This window comes from Plectropomus leopardus, chromosome 21 (assembly GCF_026936395.1).
Source record: "Plectropomus leopardus strain MGB_pleo_1.0 chromosome 21, ASM2693639v1, whole genome shotgun sequence".
Taxonomy (NCBI): Eukaryota; Metazoa; Chordata; class Actinopteri; order Perciformes; family Serranidae; genus Plectropomus; species Plectropomus leopardus.
Window position 1 is genome coordinate 19,257,247 of NC_142196.1, and position 20,982 is coordinate 19,278,228.

Sequence of the window (20,982 nt, forward strand, 5' to 3'; positions counted from 1 at the left end):
ACCCTGATCTAGACCTCAAAAGTGCTGAAAAAATAAGGACACCTATTCAGGCTTAAAGTTCAAAACAAACTTTTAATGAAACTAAAACTGAAATACAGTACATGACCCAGACTGGACACCTCCACAAAGACAGATCAGTCCCCTTGCGCTGTGAGATCGAGGCAAAAGTTGTAAACCGTAATGCTGCAAGGAGTCCTGGGGCTGCACAGTTAACCTTTTTCCTTGTAGTGTAAAACTGTCCCACAACAGACTTCACTCTCGAGACCCAGACTCAGTGAAACTCATGCACCTCCTCCTTTTTGGCCGCTGTGGAACTCGCAAAAGGTAGACATGGTTTCAAAGTGACACGTGCATAGATCTGTTCAAGGAATTTGTATACCGGGTCAAAGAGGGAAAAAAGGGTTAAAAAAAAAAGAAAGTCATGGGTAGACTGCCAGATTCGCACACATACGGTCCTCCAGACACTCAAAACAGAACGGTTAAGGCTGAGGATCAAGTATTGTAACTCAATGATGGCCAAAATATTAAGATATTAATGCTACTGAACCTTAAAGTCCAGGATGAGTAACGACTTCGCCATAGATGTGTGGCACCGATTTGATGGTGGCTGTTTCTGATCCCTTTGTTTAAAAAGTACAAAATGTCAAAAGTGGAATATGCGCCAAAATGGCTTAGGAAAATTAATATAAGGATGCAGTGGATCAGTCACACACCTGCAGAGCACCACTGTTAATACAAAACAGTCCTAGATACTAACACGCCACGAGCAAACCTGCACTCCCTATAAAAGCCAAAACAAAAAGCATAAAATTAAATAAAAATCTTAACGCATCATTGACAAAACAGTGTTTAAATTTAAAATACTGTTATTAAAACTGAGCATTTTACTTGCACTTAACTCAGCCATTTAATGCTTTGCAAAATTAAAAAAACAGCTGACTTAATTGTAGTTTAAGGAGAAAATATTTTGCATGCTGACAAATACAGGTTCAAAGGTAACGAAGAAGGGAGATTCATATTTGACCACATTTCGGCACCAATAAGTTCTAGTGTGAAAATAACCAAAAATGTAGCTTATGAAACTGAAATCGTGTAACATGTTAACGGCTGTGCTCGAAGCAATAACGGAAAAAAAAGCATGAGAACATTATTCTGAAAACTCCTTTGTGCCACCTTTCCCCTCAGAACTGGTGTTAAAATACTGCTTGTAATCCCTTTGTTTGTCCTGTCAATTTACCTGAACACGAACAAACTAACAGGCCAAAAACAACGATGGAGCTGCACCAATGTGATGTTCATGGCATACTCTTAAAGATATGGCGTCACAGAACATGATATGTGGGGTAAGTATCCGGCGCAGCCCTGCTTTACACTTGGACATGCTCTTAACTTACTGAAATGATTCTCGTCTTTGCTGTGAAAGCGACTTCTCGTTCCAGATAACCAGGTCAGTTCATCAGTTCTGGTCACGTTTCCATCGACTCTGAGAAACACCAGCTTCCACTGTGACAGTGACGCCGTGGAAGGTGTCGACGCTTCTCCATCCCATGTCGTCTCCAGAGGTAAAAGTCCAAGTTTTTCATTAAAAAAAAAATAAAAGGTAGGAATAAGCCAGTAAGGACAAGCTGTTGTTGCCACTGGATAGGTGGTGCAGGTAGTCAGGCCATCAAAGGCAGGGGGAGGGGCTATCTGAGTCCAGCCCTTGAGGTCATCCACTCGAGGCCTTGGCATAAACTGGAAAAACAATTAAGGTGCGTCAGTGAAGGAGGAATTTACCAACTTAAGACAGAAAGTACATATTTGCCTAAGCATACTATACTGACAATACCGTAACATGGCGTTTTTGTGTGTTTTAGTTCATTTTGACGACATACTAAGATGTTTTAAGCCATTTTTCTTTTTGTTTTTGGCATTTATTTTCACTTTCAATACTATGACACGTCTCTACAAGCTATGTCGTCTTCAGCCATTTTTAGGAGCAATCAAAATGTGACGTTTTTGACTTTTTTGTCATTGTTTTCACATGCTAAAATATAATGATTTGGGGCTTTTTTTCTTTTATTTCCACTCTGTATATTATGACACATTTCTAAAAGCTATACTATGTTATTTTCAACCATTTTTAAGACATGTCAAAATTTGACATTTTTCGACATACTATACTATTACCTTCTTGGCCGTTTTATCGACATGCTAAATATGACATTTTTGAACTTTTTTGGCTTTTACTTCCACTTTGTATACTATGAGTCCTCTCTACATGCTAGAAAATGTCGTTTTGAACACATTTTTAGGACATGTCAAAATTGGACTTTTTTTTAACATACCATTTTTTTGATGTGCTATCTTATGGGCTTGAGGGTCTTTTGGGGATGTTCAGCACTGTATACTGTAACATGCCTCTTAATGATACACTAAGTGGTTTTCAGCTGTTTTTTGGACATGTCAAATTTTGACATTTCGTCATACTATAGCCTTGCTTCTTTGGTCATTTTTTCAACATCTTATTTTATGGGTTTTTCGAACGTTTTTGGATGTTTTTTCAACACCACATACTATAACATGTCTCTTCAAGCTATGCTAAGTGGTTTTCAGCTGTTTTTTGGACATGTCAAATTTTGACATTTTCGTCATACTATAGCCTTGCTTCTTTGGTCATTTTTTCACATCCTAGTTTATGGGTTTTTCTGACATTTTTTGGTGTTTTTTCAACACTGTATACTATAAAATGCCTCTACATGCTATGCTAAGTGGTTTTCAGCTGTTTTTTGGACATGTCAAAATTTGACTTTTTCGCCATACTATAGCCTTGCTTCTTTGGTCAATTTTTCAACATCCTATTTTATGGGTTTAACATGACTCTACAAGCTATGCTAAGTGGTTTTCAGCTGTATTTGTTGTTTGTTTTGTTGTGTTTGTTGTTCATTGTTGTTTGTACTGTGGACGCCATAACAACGTGGAGGACGCCACATTTCCGGATCGGAACGCCTACTCACTGGGCACGCTCTGGAGAGCTCACCACCACTCACCAAGCACCACTGGTTCCCCAGACACATCACCCCCTCCCATTACACAACTGCACTGTAGATGTCTCTGTTTACATTAAATCACTTAAATTTTGTATACTCGTGTTGTGTCTTACATTTGGGTCCTGTGTTCCTCAAGTGTTCTTGAACATGTTCTTTCAACACTGTACACTATAACATGCCTCTACATGCAATGCTAAGTGAATTTCAGCTGTTTTTGGACATGTCAAATTTTGAAATTTTTGACATTCTTTAACCTTGCTTTTATGGTCATTTTTTTCAGCATCTGATTTTATGTGGTTGCATTTTTGGTGGATATTTGGACATGCTATTTAATGTTGTTTTTGTCTGTTTTTGCAAAATCCTTTCCTATGGCGTGTCTAGGCACGCTATTTAATGTGGTTTAAAATGGCTTTTAGCAGTTTTTAAAAAATGGAGTTTTTGACATTTTTGCCATACTATAGCCTTGCTTTTTTTTTTTGGTGGATTTTTGGACATGCTATTTAATGTTGTTTTTGTCTGTTTTTGCAAAATCCTTTGCTATGGTTTGTCTCGGCACGCTCTACTAGGTAGTTTAGAATGGTTTTTGGCAGTTTTTGAAAATGGCATTTTTTGACATTTTTGCCATACTATAGCCTTGCATTTTTGGTGGATTTTTGGACATGCTATTTAATGTTGTTTTTGGCTGTTTTTGCAACATCCTTTGCTATGGCGTATCTCAGCACACTATTTAAATTGGTTTAAAATGTTTTTTAGCAGTTTTTGAAAATGGCATTTTTTGACATTTTTGCCTTACTATAGCCTTGCATTTTTGGTGGATATTTGGACATGCTATTTAATGTTGTTTTTGTCTGTTTTTGCAAAATCCTTTGCTATGGCGTGTCTAGGCACGCTATTTAATGTGGTTTAAAATGGTTTTTAGCAGTTTTTTGAAAATGGCATTTTTTGACATTTTTGCCTTACTATAGCCTTGCTTTTTTTTTGGTGGATATTTGGACATGCTATTTAATGGTGTTTTGAGCTGTTTTTGCAAAATCCTTTGCTATGGCCTGTCTCGGCACGCTATTTGATGTGGTTTAAAATGGTTTTCAGCAGTTTTTTGAAAATGGCATTTTTTGACATTTTTGCCATACTATAGCCTTGCTTTTTTTTTTTGGTGGATTTTTGGACATGCTATTTAATGGTGTTTTGAGCTGTTTTTGCTAAAACCTTTGCTACACCGTGTCTCAGCACGCTATTTTAAGTGGTTTATAATGGTTTTCAGCAGTTTTTTGAAAATGGCATTTTTTGACATTTTTGCCATACTATAGCCTTGCATTTTTGGTGGATTTTTGGACATGCTATTTAATGGTGTTTTGAGCTGTTTCTGCAAAACCTTTTGCTACAGCGTGTCTCAGCACGCTATTTTAAGAGGTTTATAATGGTTTTCAGCAGTTTTTTGAAAATGGCATTTTTTGACCTTTTTGCCATACTATAGCCTTGCTTTTTTTTTTGGTGGATTTTTGGACATGCTATTTAATGGTGTTTTGAGCTGTTTTTGCTAAAACCTTTGCTATGGCGTGTCTCAGCATGCTGTTTTAAGTGATTTATCATGGTTTTCAGCAGTTTTTTGAAAATGGCATTTTTGACATTTTGCCATACTATAGCCTTGCTTTTTTTGGTGGATTTTGGACATGCTATTTAATGGTGTTTTGAGCTGTTTTTGCAAAAACCTTTGCTATGGCGTGTCTTGGCACGCTATTTAATGTGGTTTAAAGTGGTTTTCAGCAGTTTTTTGAAAATGGCATTTTTTGACATTTTTGCCATACTATAGCCTTGCCTTTTTTTTGGTGGATTTTTGGACATGCTATTTAATGGTGTTTTGAGCTGTTTTTGCTAAAACCTTTGCTATGGCGTGTCTTGGCACGCTATTTAATGTGGTTTAAAGTGGTTTTCAGCAGTTTTTGAAAATGGCATTTTTGACATTTTGCCATACTATAGCCTTGCTTTTTTTTGGTGGATTTTGGACATGCTATTTAATGGTGTTTTGAGCTGTTTTTGCAAAAACCTTTGCTATGGCGTGTCTTGGCACGCTATTTAATGTGGTTTAAAGTGGTTTTCAGCAGTTTTTAAAAATGGGTTTTTGACATTTTGCCATACTATAGCCTTGCTTTTTTTTTGGTGGATTTTTGGACATGCTATTTAATGGTGTTTTGAGCTGTTTTTGCAAAAACCTTTGCTATGGCGTGTCTCAGCATGCTGTTTTAAGTGATTTATCATGGTTTTCAGCAGTTTTTGAAAATGGCATTTTTTGACATTTTTGCCATACTATAGCCTTGCTTTTTTTTTTTGGTGGATTTTTGGACATGCTATTTAATGGTGTTTTGAGCTGTTTTTGCTAAAACCTTTGCTATGGCGTGTCTTGGCACGCTATTTTATGTGGTTTAAAGTTGTATTCAGCAGTTTTTACAAAAATGGCAATTTTTTTTGACATTTTTGCCATGCTATAGCCTTGCATTTTTTGGTGGATTTTTGGACATGCTATTTAATGGTGTTTTGAGCTGTTTTTGCTAAAACCTTTGCTATGGCGTGTCTCAGCATGCTGTTTTAAGTGATTTATCATGGTTTTCAGCAGTTTTTTGAAAATGGCATTTTTGACATTTTTGCCATACTATAGCCTTGCTTTTTTTTGGTGGATTTTTGGACATGCTATTTAATGGTGTTTTGAGCTGTTTTGCTAAAACCTTTGCTATGGCGTGTCTCAGCATGCTGTTTTAAGTGGTTTATAATGGTTTTCAGCAGTTTTTGAAAATGGCATTTTTGACATTTTGCCATACTATAGCCTTGCTTTTTTTTTTGGTGGATTTTTGGACATGCTATTTAATGGTGTTTTGAGCTGTTTTTGCTAAAACCTTTGCTATGGCGTGTCTCAGCATGCTGTTTTAAGTGATTTATCATGGTTTTCAGCAGTTTTTTGAAAATGGCATTTTTTGACATTTTTGCCATACTATAGCCTTGCTTTTTTTTTTGGTGGATTTTTGGACATGCTATTTAATGGTGTTTTGAGCTGTTTTTGCTAAAACCTTTGCTATGGCGTGTCTCGGCATGCTATTTAATGTGGTTTTAAGTGGATTTCAGCAGTTTTAAAAATGGCATTTTTGACATTTTTGCCATACTATAGCCTTGCTTTTTTTTGGTGGATTTTGGACATGCTATTTAATGGTGTTTTGAGCTGTTTTTGCTAAAACCTTTGCTATGGCGTGTCTCAGCATGCTGTTTTAAGTGATTTATCATGGTTTTCAGCAGTTTTTGAAAATGGCATTTTTGACATTTTTGCCATACTATAGCCTTGCTTTTTTTTGGTGGATTTTGGACATGCTATTTAATGGTGTTTTGAGCTGTTTTGCTAAAACCTTTGCTATGGCGTGTCTCAGCATGCTGTTTTAAGTGATTTATCATGGTTTTCAGCAGTTTTTTGAAAATGGAGTTTTTGACATTTTTGCCATACTATAGCCTTGCTTTTTTTTTGGTGGATTTTTGGACATGCTATTTAATGGTGTTTTGAGCTGTTTTTGCAAAAACCTTTGCTATGGCGTGTCTTGGCACGCTATTTAATGTGGTTTAAAGTGGTTTTCAGCAGTTTTTTGAAAATGGCATTTTTTGACATTTTTGCCATACTATAGCCTTGCTTTTTTTTTGGTGGATTTTTGGACATGCTATTTAATGGTGTTTTGAGCTGTTTTTGCAAAACCTTTGCTATGGCGTGTCTTGGCACGCTATTTAATGTGGTTTAAAGTGGTTTTCAGCAGTTTTTGAAAATGGCATTTTTGACATTTTGCCATACTATAGCCTTGCTTTTTTTTTTGGTGGATTTTGGACATGCTATTTAATGGTGTTTTGAGCTGTTTTTGCTAAAACCTTTGCTATGGCGTGTCTCAGCATGCTGTTTTAAGTGATTTATCATGGTTTTCAGCAGTTTTTGAAAATGGCATTTTTGACATTTTGCCATACTATAGCCTTGCTTTTTTTTTTGGTGGATTTTTGGACATGCTATTTAATGGTGTTTTGAGCTGTTTTGCTAAAACCTTTGCTATGGCGTGTCTCAGCATGCTGTTTTAAGTGATTTATCATGGTTTTCAGCAGTTTTTGAAAATGGCATTTTTGACATTTTGTCATATTATAGTCTTGCTTTTTTTTTTTGGTGGATTTTTGGACATGCTATTTAATGGTGTTTTGAGCTGTTTTTGCTAAAACCTTTGCTATGGCGTGTCTCAGCATGCTATTTTAATGTGGTTTATCAGTGGTTTTCAGCAGTTTTTGAAAATGGCATTTTTGACATTTTGCCATACTATAGCCTTGCTTTTTTTTTTGGTGGATTTTTGGACATGCTATTTAATGGTGTTTTGGGCTGTTTTTGCTAAAACCTTTGCTATGGCGTGTCTCTGCATGATGTTTTAATGTGATTTATCATGGTTTTCAGCAGTTTTTGAAAATGGCATTTTTGACATTTTTGCCATACTATAGCCTTGCTTTTTTTTTTTGGTGGATTTTTGGACATGCTATTTAATGGTGTTTTGAGCTGTTTTTGCTAAAACCTTTGCTATGGCGTGTCTCAGCATGCTGTTTTATGTGGTTTATCATGGTTTTCAGCAGTTTTTGAAAATGGCATTTTTGACATTTTGCCATACTATAGCCTTGCTTTTTTTTTTGGTGGATTTTGGACATGCTATTTAATGGTGTTTTGAGCTGTTTTTGCTAAAACCTTTGCTATGGCGTGTCTCAGCATGCTGTTTTAAGTGATTTATCATGGTTTTCAGCAGTTTTTTGAAAATGGCATTTTTTGACATTTTTGCCATACTATAGCCTTGCTTTTTTTTGGTGGATTTTTGGACATGCTATTTAATGGTGTTTTGAGCTGTTTTTGCAAAAACCTTTGCTATGGCGTGTCTTGGCACGCTATTTAATGTGGTTTAAAGTGGTTTTCAGCAGTTTTTTGAAAATGGCATTTTTTGACATTTTTGCCATACTATAGCCTTGCTTTTTTTTTTGGTGGATTTTGGACATGCTATTTAATGGTGTTTTGAGCTGTTTTTGCTAAAACCTTTGCTATGGCGTGTCTCAGCCTGCTGTTTTTAGTGATTTATCATGGTTTTTAGCATTTTTTAAAATATGGAGTTTTTGACATTTTTGCCATACTATAGCCTTGCTTTTTTTTTTGGTGGATTTTTGGACATGCTATTTAATGGTGTTTTGAGCTGTTTTTGCAAAAACCTTTGCTATGGCGTGTCTCAGCATGCTGTTTAATGTGGTTTATCATGGTTTTCAGCAGTTTTTTGAAAATGGCTTTTTTTGACATTTTTGCCATACTATAGCTTTGCTTTTTTTTTGGTGGATTTTTGGACATGCTATTTAATGGTGTTTTGAGCTGTTTTTGCAAAAACCTTTGCTATGGCGTGTCTCAGCATGCTATTTAATGTGGTTTATCATGGTTTTCAGCAGTTTTTGAAAATTGTATTTTTTTACATTTTTGCCATACTATAGCCTTGCTTTTTTTTTTGGTGGATTTTTGGACATGCTATTTAATGGTGTTTTGAGCTGTTTTTGCTAAAACCTTTGCTATGGCGTGTCTCAGCATGCTGTTTTAATGTGGTTTAATTATCATGGTTTTCAGCAGTTTTTTGAAAATGGCATTTTTGACATTTTGCCATACTATAGCCTTGCTTTTTTTTTTGGTGGATTTTTGGACATGCTATTTAATGGTGTTTTGAGCTGTTTTGCAAAAACCTTTGCTATGGCGTGTCTCAGCATGCTGTTTTAATGTGGTTTATCATGGTTTTCAGCAGTTTTTTGAAAATGGCATTTTTTGACATTTTTGCCATACTATAGCCTTGCTTTTTTTTTTTGGTGGATTTTTGGACATGCTATTTAATGGTGTTTTGAGCTGTTTTTGCAAAAACCTTTGCTATGGCGTGTCTCAGCATGCTGTTTTAATGTGGTTTATCATGGTTTTCAGCAGTTTTTTGAAAATGGCATTTTTGACATTTTGCCATACTATAGCCTTTGCTTTTTTTTGGTGGATTTTTGGACATGCTATTTAATGGTGTTTTGAGCTGTTTTTGCAAAACCTTTGCTATGGCGTGTCTCAGCATGCTGTTTTAAGTGATTTATCATGGTTTTCAGCAGTTTTTGAAAATGGCATTTTTGACATTTTGCCATACTATAGCCTTGCTTTTTTTTTTTGGTGGATTTTTTGGACATGCTATTTAATGGTGTTTTGAGCTGTTTTTGCTAAAACCTTTGCTATGGCGTGTCTCAGCATGCTGTTTTAAGTGAATTATCATGGTTTTCAGCAGTTTTTGAAAATGGCATTTTTGACATTTTGCCATACTATAGCCTTGCTTTTTTTTGGTGGATTTTTGGACATGCTATTTAATGGTGTTTTGAGCTGTTTTGCTAAAACCTTTGCTATGGCGTGTCTCAGCATGCTGTTTTAAGTGATTTATCATGGTTTTCAGCAGTTTTTTGAAAATGGCATTTTTTGACATTTTTGCCATACTATAGCCTTGCTTTTTTTTTGGTGGATTTTTGGACATGCTATTTAATGGTGTTTTGAGCTGTTTTTGCAAAAACCTTTGCTATGGCGTGTCTCAGCACGCTATTTAATGTGGTTTAAAGTGGTTTTCAGCAGTTTTTTGAAAATGGCATTTTTGACATTTTTGCCATACTATAGCCTTGCTTTTTTTTTTGGTGGATTTTTGGACATGCTATTTAATGGTGTTTTGAGCTGTTTTTGCAAAAACCTTTGCTATGGCGTGTTTCAGCATGCTGTTTTAAGTGGTTTATCATGGTTTTCAGCAGTTTTTTGAAAATGGCATTTTTGACATTTTTGCCATACTATAGCCTTGCTTTTTTTTGGCGGATTTTTGGACATGCTATTTAATGGTGTTTTGAGCTGTTTTTGCTAAAACCTTTGCTATGGCGTGTCTCAGCATGCTGTTTTAAGTGCTTTATCATGGTTTTCAGCAGTTTTTAAAAATGGCATTTTTGACATTTTTGCCATACTATAGCCTTGCTTTTTTTTTGGTGGATTTTTGGACATGCTATTTAATGGTGTTTTGAGCTGTTTTTGCTAAAACCTTTGCTATGGCGTGTCTCAGCATGCTGTTTTAAGTGATTTATCATGGTTTTCAGCAGTTTTTTGAAAATGGCATTTTTTGACGTTTTGCCATACTATAGCCTTGCTTTTTTTTTGGTGGATTTTTGGACATGCTATTTAATGGTGTTTTGAGCTGTTTTGCAAAACCTTTGCTATGGCGTGTCTCAGCATGCTGTTTTAATGTGGTTTATCATGGTTTTCAGCAGTTTTTGAAAATGGTATTTTTTGTCATTTTTTCCATACTATAGCCTTGTTTTTTTTTTTTTTGGTGGATTTTTGGACATGCTATTTAATGGTGTTTTGAGCTGTTTTTGCAAAAACCTTTGCTATGGCGTGTCTTGGCACGCTATTTAATGTGGTTTAAAGTGGTTTTCAGCAGTTTTTAAAAAATGGAGTTTTTGACATTTTTGCCATACTATAGCCTTGCTTTTTTTTTTTGGTGGATTTTTGGACATGCTATTTAATGGTGTTTTGAGCTGTTTTTGCTAAAACCTTTGCTATGGCGTGTCTCAGCATGCTGTTTTAAGTGATTTATCATGGTTTTCAGCAGTTTTTTGAAAATGGCATTTTTTGACATTTTTGCCATACTATAGCCTTGCTTTTTTTTTGGTGGATTTTTGGACATGCTATTTAATGGTGTTTTGAGCTGTTTTTGCTAAAACCTTTGCTATGGCGTGTCTTGGCACGCTATTTAATGTGGTTTAAAGTGGTTTTCAGCAGTTTTTTGAAAATGGCATTTTTTGACATTTTTGCCATACTATAGCCTTGCTTTTTTTTTGGTGGATTTTTGGACATGCTATTTAATGGTGTTTTGAGCTGTTTTTGCAAAAACCTTTGCTATGGCGTGTCTCAGCATGCTGTTTTAAGCGAATTATCATGGTTTTCAGCAGTTTTTTGAAAATGGCATTTTTTGACATTTTTGCCATACTATAGCCTTGCTTTTTTTTTGGTGGATTTTTGGACATGCTATTTAATGGTGTTTTGAGCTGTTTTTGCTAAAACCTTTGCTATGGCGTGTCTCAGCATGCTGTTTTAAGTGATTTATCATGGTTTTCAGCAGTTTTTGAAAATGGCATTTTTGACATTTTGCCATACTATAGCCTTGCTTTTTTTTTGGTGGATTTTGGACATGCTATTTAATGGTGTTTTGAGCTGTTTTTGCAAAAACCTTTGCTATGGCGTGTCTCAGCATGCTGTTTTAAGTGATTTATCATGGTTTTCAGCAGTTTTTTGAAAATGGCATTTTTTGACATTTTTGCCATACTATAGCCTTGCTTTTTTTTTGGTGGATTTTTGGACATGCTATTTAATGGTGTTTTGAGCTGTTTTTGCAAAAACCTTTGCTATGGCGTGTCTCAGCATGCTGTTTTAAGCGAATTATCATGGTTTTCAGCAGTTTTTTGAAAATGGCATTTTTTGACATTTTTGCCATACTATAGCCTTGCTTTTTTTTTTTGGTGGATTTTTGGACATGCTATTTAATGGTGTTTTGAGCTGTTTTTGCAAAAACCTTTGCTATGGCGTGTCTTGGCACGCTATTTAATGTGGTTTAAAGTGGTTTTCAGCAGTTTTTAAAAAATGGATTTTTTGACATTTTTGCCATACTATAGCCTTGCTTTTTTTTTTGGTGGATTTTTGGACATGCTATTTAATGGTGTTTTGAGCTGTTTTTGCAAAACCTTTGCTATGGCGTGTCTCAGCATGCTGTTTTAATGTGATTTATCATGGTTTTCAGCAGTTTTTTGAAAATGGCATTTTTTGACATTTTTGCCATACTATAGCCTTGCTTTTTTTTTTGGTGGATTTTTGGACATGCTATTTAATGGTGTTTTGAGCTGTTTTTGCAAAACCTTTGCTATGGCGTGTCTCAGCATGCTGTTTAATGTGATTTATCATGGTTTTCAGCAGTTTTTGAAAATGGCATTTTTGTCATTTTTGCCATACTATTGCCTTGCTTTTTTTTTTGGTGGATTTTTGGACATGCTATTTAATGGTGTTTTGAGCTGTTTTTGCTAAAACCTTTGCTATGGCGTGTCTCAGCATGCTGTTTTAAGTGATTTATCATGGTTTTCAGCAGTTTTTTGAAAATGGCATTTTTTGACATTTTTGCCATACTATAGCCTTGCTTTTTTTTTGGTGGATTTTTGGACATGCTATTTAATGGTGTTTTGAGCTGTTTTTGCTAAAACCTTTGCTATGGCGTGTCTCAGCATGCTGTTTTAAGTGATTTATCATGGTTTTCAGCAGTTTTTTGAAAATGGCATTTTTTGACATTTTTGCCATACTATAGCCTTGCTTTTTTTTTGGTGGAGTTTTGGACATGCTATTTAATGGTGTTTTGAGCTGTTTTTGCAAAAACCTTTGCTATGGCGTGTCTCAGCATGCTATTTTAATGTGATTTATCATGGTTTTCAGCAGTTTTTTGAAAATGGCATTTTTTGACATTTTTGCCATACTATAGCCTTGCTTTTTTTTTTGGTGGATTTTTGGACATGCTATTTAATGGTGTTTTGAGCTGTTTTTGCAAAAACCTTTGCTATGGCGTGTCTCAGCATGCTGTTTTAAGCGAATTATCATGGTTTTCAGCAGTTTTTTGAAAATGGCATTTTTGACATTTTGCTATTCTATAGCCTTGCTTTTTTTTTGGTGGATTTTTGGACATGCTATTTAATGGTGTTTTGAGCTGTTTTTGCAAAAACCTTTGCTATGGCGTGTCTCAGCATGCTGTTTTAAGTGATTTATCATGGTTTTCAGCAGTTTTTTGAAAATGGCATTTTTTGACATTTTTGCCATACTATAGCCTTGCTTTTTTTTTTTGGTGGATTTTTGGACATGCTATTTAATGGTGTTTTGAGCTGTTTTTGCTAAAACCTTTGCTATGGCGTGTCTCAGCATGCTGTTTTAAGTGATTTATCATGGTTTTCAGCAGTTTTTTGAAAATGGCATTTTTTGACATTTTTGCCATACTATAGCCTTGCTTTTTTTTTGGTGGATTTTTGGACATGCTATTTAATGGTGTTTTGAGCTGTTTTTGCAGCATCCTTTGCTATGGCGTGTCTCAGCATGCTGTTTTAAGTGATTTATCATGGTTTTCAGCAGTTTTTTGAAAATGGCATTTTTTGACATTTTTGCCATACTATAGCCTTGCTTTTTTTTTTGGTGGATTTTTGGACATGCTATTTAATGGTGTTTTGAGCTGTTTTGCAAAACCTTTGCTATGGCGTGTCTCAGCACGCTATTTAATGTGGTTTAAAGTGGTTTTCAGCAGTTTTTGAAAATGGCATTTTTGACATTTTGCCATACTATAGCCTTGCTTTTTTTTTGGTGGATTTTTGGACATGCTATTTAATGGTGTTTTGAGCTGTTTTTGCAAAAACCTTTGCTTTGGCTTGTCTTTGCACGCTATTTTATTTTTTTTAAAGTTGTTTTTAGCATTTTTTTGAAAATGGCATTTTTTGACATTTTTGCCATACTATAGCCTTGCTTTTTTTTGGCGGATTTTTGGACATGCTATTTAATGGTGTTTTGAGCTGTTTTTGCTAAAACCTTTGCTATGGTGTGTCTCAGCATGCTGTTTTAAGTGATTTATCATGGTTTTCAGCAGTTTTTTGAAAATGGCATTTTTTGACATTTTTGCCATACTATAGCCTTGCTTTTTTTTGGTGGATTTTTGGACATGCTATTTAATGGTGTTTTGAGCTGTTTTTGCTAAAACCTTTGCTATGGCGTGTCTCAGCATGCTGTTTTAAGCGAATTATCATGGTTTTCAGCAGTTTTTGAAAATGGCATTTTTGACATTTTGCCATACTATAGCCTTGCTTTTTTTTTTTGGTGGATTTTGGACATGCTATTTAATGGTGTTTTGAGCTGTTTTGCAAAACCTTTGCTATGGCGTGTCTCAGCATGCTGTTTTAAGTGATTTATCATGGTTTTCAGCAGTTTTTGAAAATGGCATTTTTTGACATTTTTGCCATACTATAGCCTTGCTTTTTTTTTTGGGGGTTTTTTGGACATGCTATTTAATGGTGTTTTGTGCTGTTTTGCAAAAACCTTTGCTATGGCGTGTCTTGCACGCTATTTAATGTGGTTTAAAGTGGTTTTCAGCAGTTTTTGAAAATGGCATTTTTGACATTTTGCCATACTATAGCCTTGCTTTTTTTTTTGGTGGATTTTTGGACATGCTATTTAATGGTGTTTTGAGCTGTTTTTGCAAAAACCTTTGCTATGGCGTGTCTCAGCATGCTGTTTTAAGTGATTTATCATGGTTTTCAGCAGTTTTTAAAAAATGGAGTTTTTGACATTTTTGCCATACTATAGCCTTGCTTTTTTTTTTTGGTGGATTTTTGGACATGCTATTTAATGGTGTTTTGAGCTGTTTTTGCAAAAACCTTTGCTATGGCGTGTCTTGGCACGCTGTTTTATGTGGTTTATCGTGGTTTTCAGCAGTTTTTTGAAAATGGCATTTTTTGACATTTTGCCATACTATAGCCTTGCTTTTTTTTGGTGGATTTTTGGACATGCTATTTAATGGTGTTTTGAGCTGTTTTGCAAAACCTTTGCTATGGCGTGTCTCAGCACGCTATTTAATGTGGTTTAAAGTGGTTTTCAGCAGTTTTTTGAAAATGGCATTTTTTGACATTTTTGCCATACTATAGCCTTGCTTTTTTTTTTGGTGGATTTTTGGACATGCTATTTAATGGTGTTTTGAGCTGTTTTTGCAAAAACCTTTGCTATGGCGTGTCTCAGCATGCTGTTTTATGTGGTTTAAAGTGGTTTTCAGCAGTTTTAAAAATGGAGTTTTTGACATTTTTGCCATACTATAGCCTTGCTTTTTTTTTTGGTGGATTTTTGGACATGCTATTTAATGGTGTTTTGAGCTGTTTTTGCTAAAACCTTTGCTATGGCGTGTCTCAGCATGCTGTTTTAAGTGATTTATCATGGTTTTCAGCAGTTTTTTGAAAATGGTTTTTTTGACATTTTTGCCATACTATAGCCTTGCTTTTTTTTTTGGTGGATTTTTGGACATGCTATTTAATGGTGTTTTGAGCTGTTTTTGCTAAAACCTTTGCTATGGCGTGTCTCAGCATGCTGTTTTAAGTGATTTATCATGGTTTTCAGCAGTTTTTGAAAATGGCATTTTTGACATTTTGCCATACTATAGCCTTGCTTTTTTTTTGGTGGATTTTTGGACATGCTATTTAATGGTGTTTTGAGCTGTTTTTGCAAAAACCTTTGCTATGGCGTGTCTTGGCACGCTATTTAATGTGGTTTAAAGTGGTTTTCAGCAGTTTTTTGAAAATGGAGTTTTTGACATTTTTGCCATACTATAGCCTTGCTTTTTTTTTTGGTGGATTTTTGGACATGCTATTTAATGGTGTTTTGAGCTGTTTTTGCAAAAACCTTTGCTATGGCGTGTCTCAGCATGCTGTTTTAAGTGATTTATCATGGTTTTCAGCAGTTTTTAAAAAATGGAGTTTTTGACATTTTTGCCATACTATAGCCTTGCTTTTTTTTTTGGTGGATTTTTGGACATGCTATTTAATGGTGTTTTGAGCTGTTTTTGCTAAAACCTTTGCTATGGCGTGTCTCAGCATGCTGTTTAATGTGGTTTAAAGTGGTTTTCAGCAGTTTTTAAAAATGGAGTTTTTGACATTTTGCCATACTATAGCCTTGCTTTTTTTTGGTGGATTTTGGACATGCTATTTAATGGTGTTTTGAGCTGTTTTTGCTAAAACCTTTGCTATGGCGTGTCTCAGCATGCTGTTTTAAGTGATTTATCATGGTTTTCAGCAGTTTTTTGAAAATGGCATTTTTTGACATTTTTGCCATACTATAGCCTTGCTTTTTTTTTTGGTGGATTTTTGGACATGCTATTTAATGGTGTTTTGAGCTGTTTTTGCAAAAACCTTTGCTATGGCGTGTTTCAGCATGCTTATTTAATGTGGTTTAAAGTGGTTTTCAGCAGTTTTTAAAAAATGGCATTTTTGACATTTTGCCATACTATAGCCTTGCTTTCTTTTGGGTGGATTTTTGGACATGCTATTTAATGGTGTTTTGAGCTGTTTTTGCAAAAACCTTTGCTATGGCGTGTCTCAGCATGCTGTTTTAAGTGATTTATCATGGTTTTCAGCAGTTTTTTGAAAATGGCATTTTTTGACATTTTTGCCATACTATAGCCTTGCTTTTTTTTTTTTGGTGGATTTTGGACATGCTATTTAATGGTGTTTTGAGCTGTTTTTGCTAAAACCTTTGCTATGGCGTGTCTTGGCACGCTATTTAATGTGGTTTAAAGTGGTTTTCAGCAGTTTTTTAAAAATGGAGTTTTTGACATTTTTGCCATACTATAGCCTTGCTTTTTTTTTGGTGTATTTTTGGACATGCTATTTAATGGTGTTTTGAGCTGTTTTTGCTAAAACCTTTGCTATGGCGTGTCTCAGCATGCTGTTTTAAGTGATTTATCATGGTTTTCAGCAGTTTTTTGAAAATGGCATTTTTGACATTTTTGCCATACTATAGCCTTGCTTTTTTTGGTGGATTTTTGGACATGCTATTTAATGGTGTTTTGAGCTGTTTTTGCTAAAACCTTTGCTATGGCGTGTCTTGGCACGCTATTTAATGTGGTTTAAAGTGGTTTTCAGCAGTATTTAAAAATGGCATTTTTGACATTTTTGCCATACTATAGCCTTTGCTTTTTTTTGGTGGATTTTTGGACATGCTATTTAATGGTGTTTTGAGCTGTTTTGCAAAAACCTTTGCTATGGCGTGTCTCAGCATGCTGTTTTAAGTGATTTATCATGGTTTTCAGCAGTTTTTGAAAATGGCATTTTTGACATTTTTGCCATACTATAGCCTTGCTTTTTTTTGGTGGATTTTGGACATGCTATTTAATGGTGTTTTGAGCTGTTTTTGCAAAAACCTTTGCTATGGCGTGTCTTGCACGCTATTTAATGTGGTTTAAAGTGGTTTTCAGCAGTTTTTGAAAATGGCATTTTTGACATTTTGCCATACTATAGCCTTGCTTTTTTTGGTGGATTTTTGGACATGCTATTTAATGGTGTTTTGAGCTGTTTTTGCTAAAACCTTTGCTATGGCGTGTCTCAGCATGCTGTTTTAAGTGATTTATCATGGTTTTCAGCAGTTTTTGAAAATGGCATTTTTGACATTTTGCCATACTATAGCCTTGCTTTTTTTTTGGTGGATTTTTGGACATGCTATTTAATGGTGTTTTGAGCTGTTTTTGCTAAAACCTTTGCTATGGCGTGTCTCAGCATGCTGTTTTAAGTGATTTATCATGGTTTTCAGCAGTTTTTTGAAAATGGCATTTTTGACATTTTGCCATACTATAGCCTTGCTTTTTTTTTTGGTGGATTTTTGGACATGCTATTTAATGGTGTTTTGAGCTGTTTTTGCTAAAACCTTTGCTATGGCGTGTCTCAGCATGCTGTTTTAAGTGATTTATCATGGTTTTCAGCAGTTTTTAAAAAATGGAGTTTTTGACATTTTTGCCATACTATAGCCTTGCTTTTTTTTTGGTGGATTTTTGGACATGCTATTTAATGGTGTTTTGAGCTGTTTTGCTAAAACCTTTGCTATGGCGTGTCTCAGCATGCTGTTTTAAGTGATTTATCATGGTTTTCAGCAGTTTTTTGAAAATGGCATTTTTGACATTTTGCCATACTATAGCCTTGCTTTTTTTTTGGTGGATTTTTGGACATGCTATTTAATGGTGTTTTGAGCTGTTTTGCAAAAACCTTTGCTATGGCGTGTCTTGGCACGCTATTTAATGTGGTTTAAAGTGGTTTTCAGCAGTTTTTTGAAAATGGCATTTTTTGACATTTTTGCCATACTATAGCCTTGCTTTTTTTTTTTGGTGGATTTTTGGACATGCTATTTAATGGTGTTTTGTGCTGTTTTGCAAAAACCTTTGCTATGGCGTGTCTCAGCATGCTATTTAATGTGGTTTAAAGTGGTTTTCAGCAGTTTTTAAAAATGGCAGTTTTGACATTTTGCCATATTATTGCCTTGCTTTTTTTTGGTGGATTTTTGGACATGCTATTTAATGGTGTTTTGAGCTGTTTTTGCAAAAACCTTTGCTATGGCGTGTCTCAGCATGCTGTTTTAAGTGATTTATCATGGTTTTCAGCAGTTTTTGAAAATGGCATTTTTGACATTTTGCCATACTATAGCCTTGCTTTTTTTTGGTGGATTTTGGACATGCTATTTAATGGTGTTTTGAGCTGTTTTGCTAAAACCTTTGCTATGGCGTGTCTCAGCATGCTGTTTTAAGTGATTTATCATGGTTTTCAGCAGTTTTTGAAAATGGCATTTTTGACATTTTGCCATACTATAGCCTTGCTTTTTTTTTGGTGGATCTTTGGACATGCTATTTAATGGTGTTTTGAGCTGTTTTTGCAAAAACCTTTGCTATGGCGTGTCTTGGCACGCTATTTAATGTGGTTTAAAGTGGTTTTCAGCAGTTTTTTGAAAATGGCATTTTTTGACATTTTTGCCATACTATAGCCTTGCTTTTTTTTTGGTGGATTTTTGGACATGCTATTTAATGGTGTTTTGAGCTGTTTTTGCTAAAACCTTTGCTATGGCGTGTCTCAGCATGCTGTTTTCAGTGATTTATCATGGTTTTCAGCAGTTTTTGAAAATGGCATTTTTGACATTTTTCCCTTACTATAGCCTTGCTTTTTTTTGGTGGATTTTTGGACATGCTATTTAATGGTGTTTTGAGCTGTTTTTGCTAAAACCTTTGCTATGGCGTGTCTCAGCATGCTGTTTAATGTGGTTTATCATGGTTTTCAGCAGTTTTTAAAAATGGCATTTTTGACATTTTGCCATACTATAGCCTTGCTTTTTTTTTGGTGGATTTTGGACATGCTATTTAATGGTGTTTTGAGCTGTTTTTGCTAAAACCTTTGCTATGGCGTGTCTCAGCATGCTGTTTTAAGTGATTTATCATGGTTTTCAGCAGTTTTTGAAAATGGCATTTTTGACATTTTTGCCATACTATTGCTTTGCTTTTTTTTTGGTGGATTTTTGGACATGCTATTTAATGGTGTTTTGAGCTGTTTTTGCAAAAACCTTTGCTATGGCGTGTCTTGGCACGCTATTTAATGTGGTTTAAAGTGGTTTTCAGCAGTTTTTTGAAAATGGCATTTTTTGACATTTTTGCCATACTATAGCCTTGCTTTTTTTTTTTTGGTGGATTTTTGGACCTGCTATTTAATGGTGTTTTGAGCTGTTTTGCTAAAACCTTTGCTATGGCGTGTGTCTCAGCATGCTGTTTTAAGTGATTTATCATGGTTTTCAGCAGTTTTTGAAAATGGCATTTTTGACATTTTGCCATACTATAGCCTTGCTTTTTTTTTGGTGGATTTTTGGACATGCTATTTAATGGTGTTTTGAGCTGTTTTGCTAAAAACCTTTGCTATGGCGTGTCTCAGCATGCTGTTTTAAGTGATTTATCATGGTTTTCAGCAGTTTTTTGAAAATGGCATTTTTGACATTTTGCCATACTATAGCCTTGCTTTTTTTTTTTTTGGTGGATTTTTTGGACATGCTATTTAATGGTGTTTTGAGCTGTTTTGCAAAAACCTTTGCTATGGCGTGTCTCAGCATGCTGTTTTAAGTGATTTATCATGGTTTTCAGCAGTTTTTGAAAATGGCATTTTTGACATTTTTGCCATACTATAGCCTTGCTTTTTTTTTTGGTGGATTTTTGGACATGCTATTTAATGGTGTTTTGAGCTGTTTTTGCAAAAACCTTTGCTATGGCGTGTCTTGGCACGCTATTTAATGTGGTTTAAAGTGGTTTTCAGCAGTTTTTTGAAAATGGCATTTTTTGACATTTTTGCCATACTATAGCCTTGCTTTTTTTTGGTGGATTTTTGGACATGCTATTTAATGGTGTTTTGAGCTGTTTTTGCAAAAACCTTTGCTATGACGTGTCTCAGCATGCTGTTTTAAGCGAATTATCATGGTTTTCAGCAGTTTTTTGAAAATGGAGTTTTTGACATTTTTGCCATACTATAGCCTTGCTTTTTTTTTTGTGGATTTTTGGACATGCTATTTAATGGTGTTTTGAGCTGTTTTTGCTAAAACCTTTGCTATGGCGTGTCTCAGCATGCTGTTTTAAGTGATTTATCATGGTTTTCAGCAGTTTTTTGAAAATGGCATTTTTTGACATTTTTGCCATACTATAGCCTTGCTTTTTTTTTTGGTGGATTTTTGGACATGCTATTTAATGGTGTTTTGAGCTGTTTTTGCTAAAACCTTTGCTATGGCGTGTCTCAGCATGCTGTTTTAAGTGATTTATCATGGTTTTCAGCAGTTTTTTGAAAATGGCATTTTTTGACATTTTTGCCATACTATAGCCTTGCTTTTTTTTTGGTGGATTTTTGGACATGCTATTTAATGGTGTTTTGAGCTGTTTTTGCAAAAACCTTTGCTATGGCGTGTCTTGGCACGCTATTTAATGTGGTTTAAAGTGGTTTTCAGCAGTTTTTAAAAAATGGAGTTTTTGACATTTTTGCCATACTATAGCCTTGCTTTTTTTTTTTGGTGGATTTTTGGACATGCTATTTAATGGTGTTTTGAGCTGTTTTTGCAAAAACCTTTGCTATGGCGTGTCTCAGCATGCTGTTTTAAGTGATTTATCATGGTTTTCAGCAGTTTTTTGAAAATGGCATTTTTTGACATTTTTGCCATACTATAGCCTTGCTTTTTTTTTGGTGGATTTTTGGACATGCTATTTAATGGTGTTTTGAGCTGTTTTTGCTAAAACCTTTGCTATGGCGTGTCTCAGCATGCTGT

General features: G+C 35.0%; 1 protein-coding gene across 1 annotated transcript in view; it reads right to left on the bottom strand.

Moving 5' to 3' along the window:
* Positions 1-52: 52 nt before the first annotated feature.
* arl8 (ADP-ribosylation factor-like 8) overlaps positions 53-20,982 on the bottom strand; it is a 37,614-nt gene continuing 16,684 nt past the window's right edge. The window contains exon 6 of the mRNA XM_042510543.2: positions 53-1,734. Within this exon, the coding sequence (XP_042366477.1) occupies positions 1,686-1,734 (49 nt within the window). The 3' untranslated portion in view covers positions 53-1,685. The remainder of the gene's footprint in view (positions 1,735-20,982) is intronic.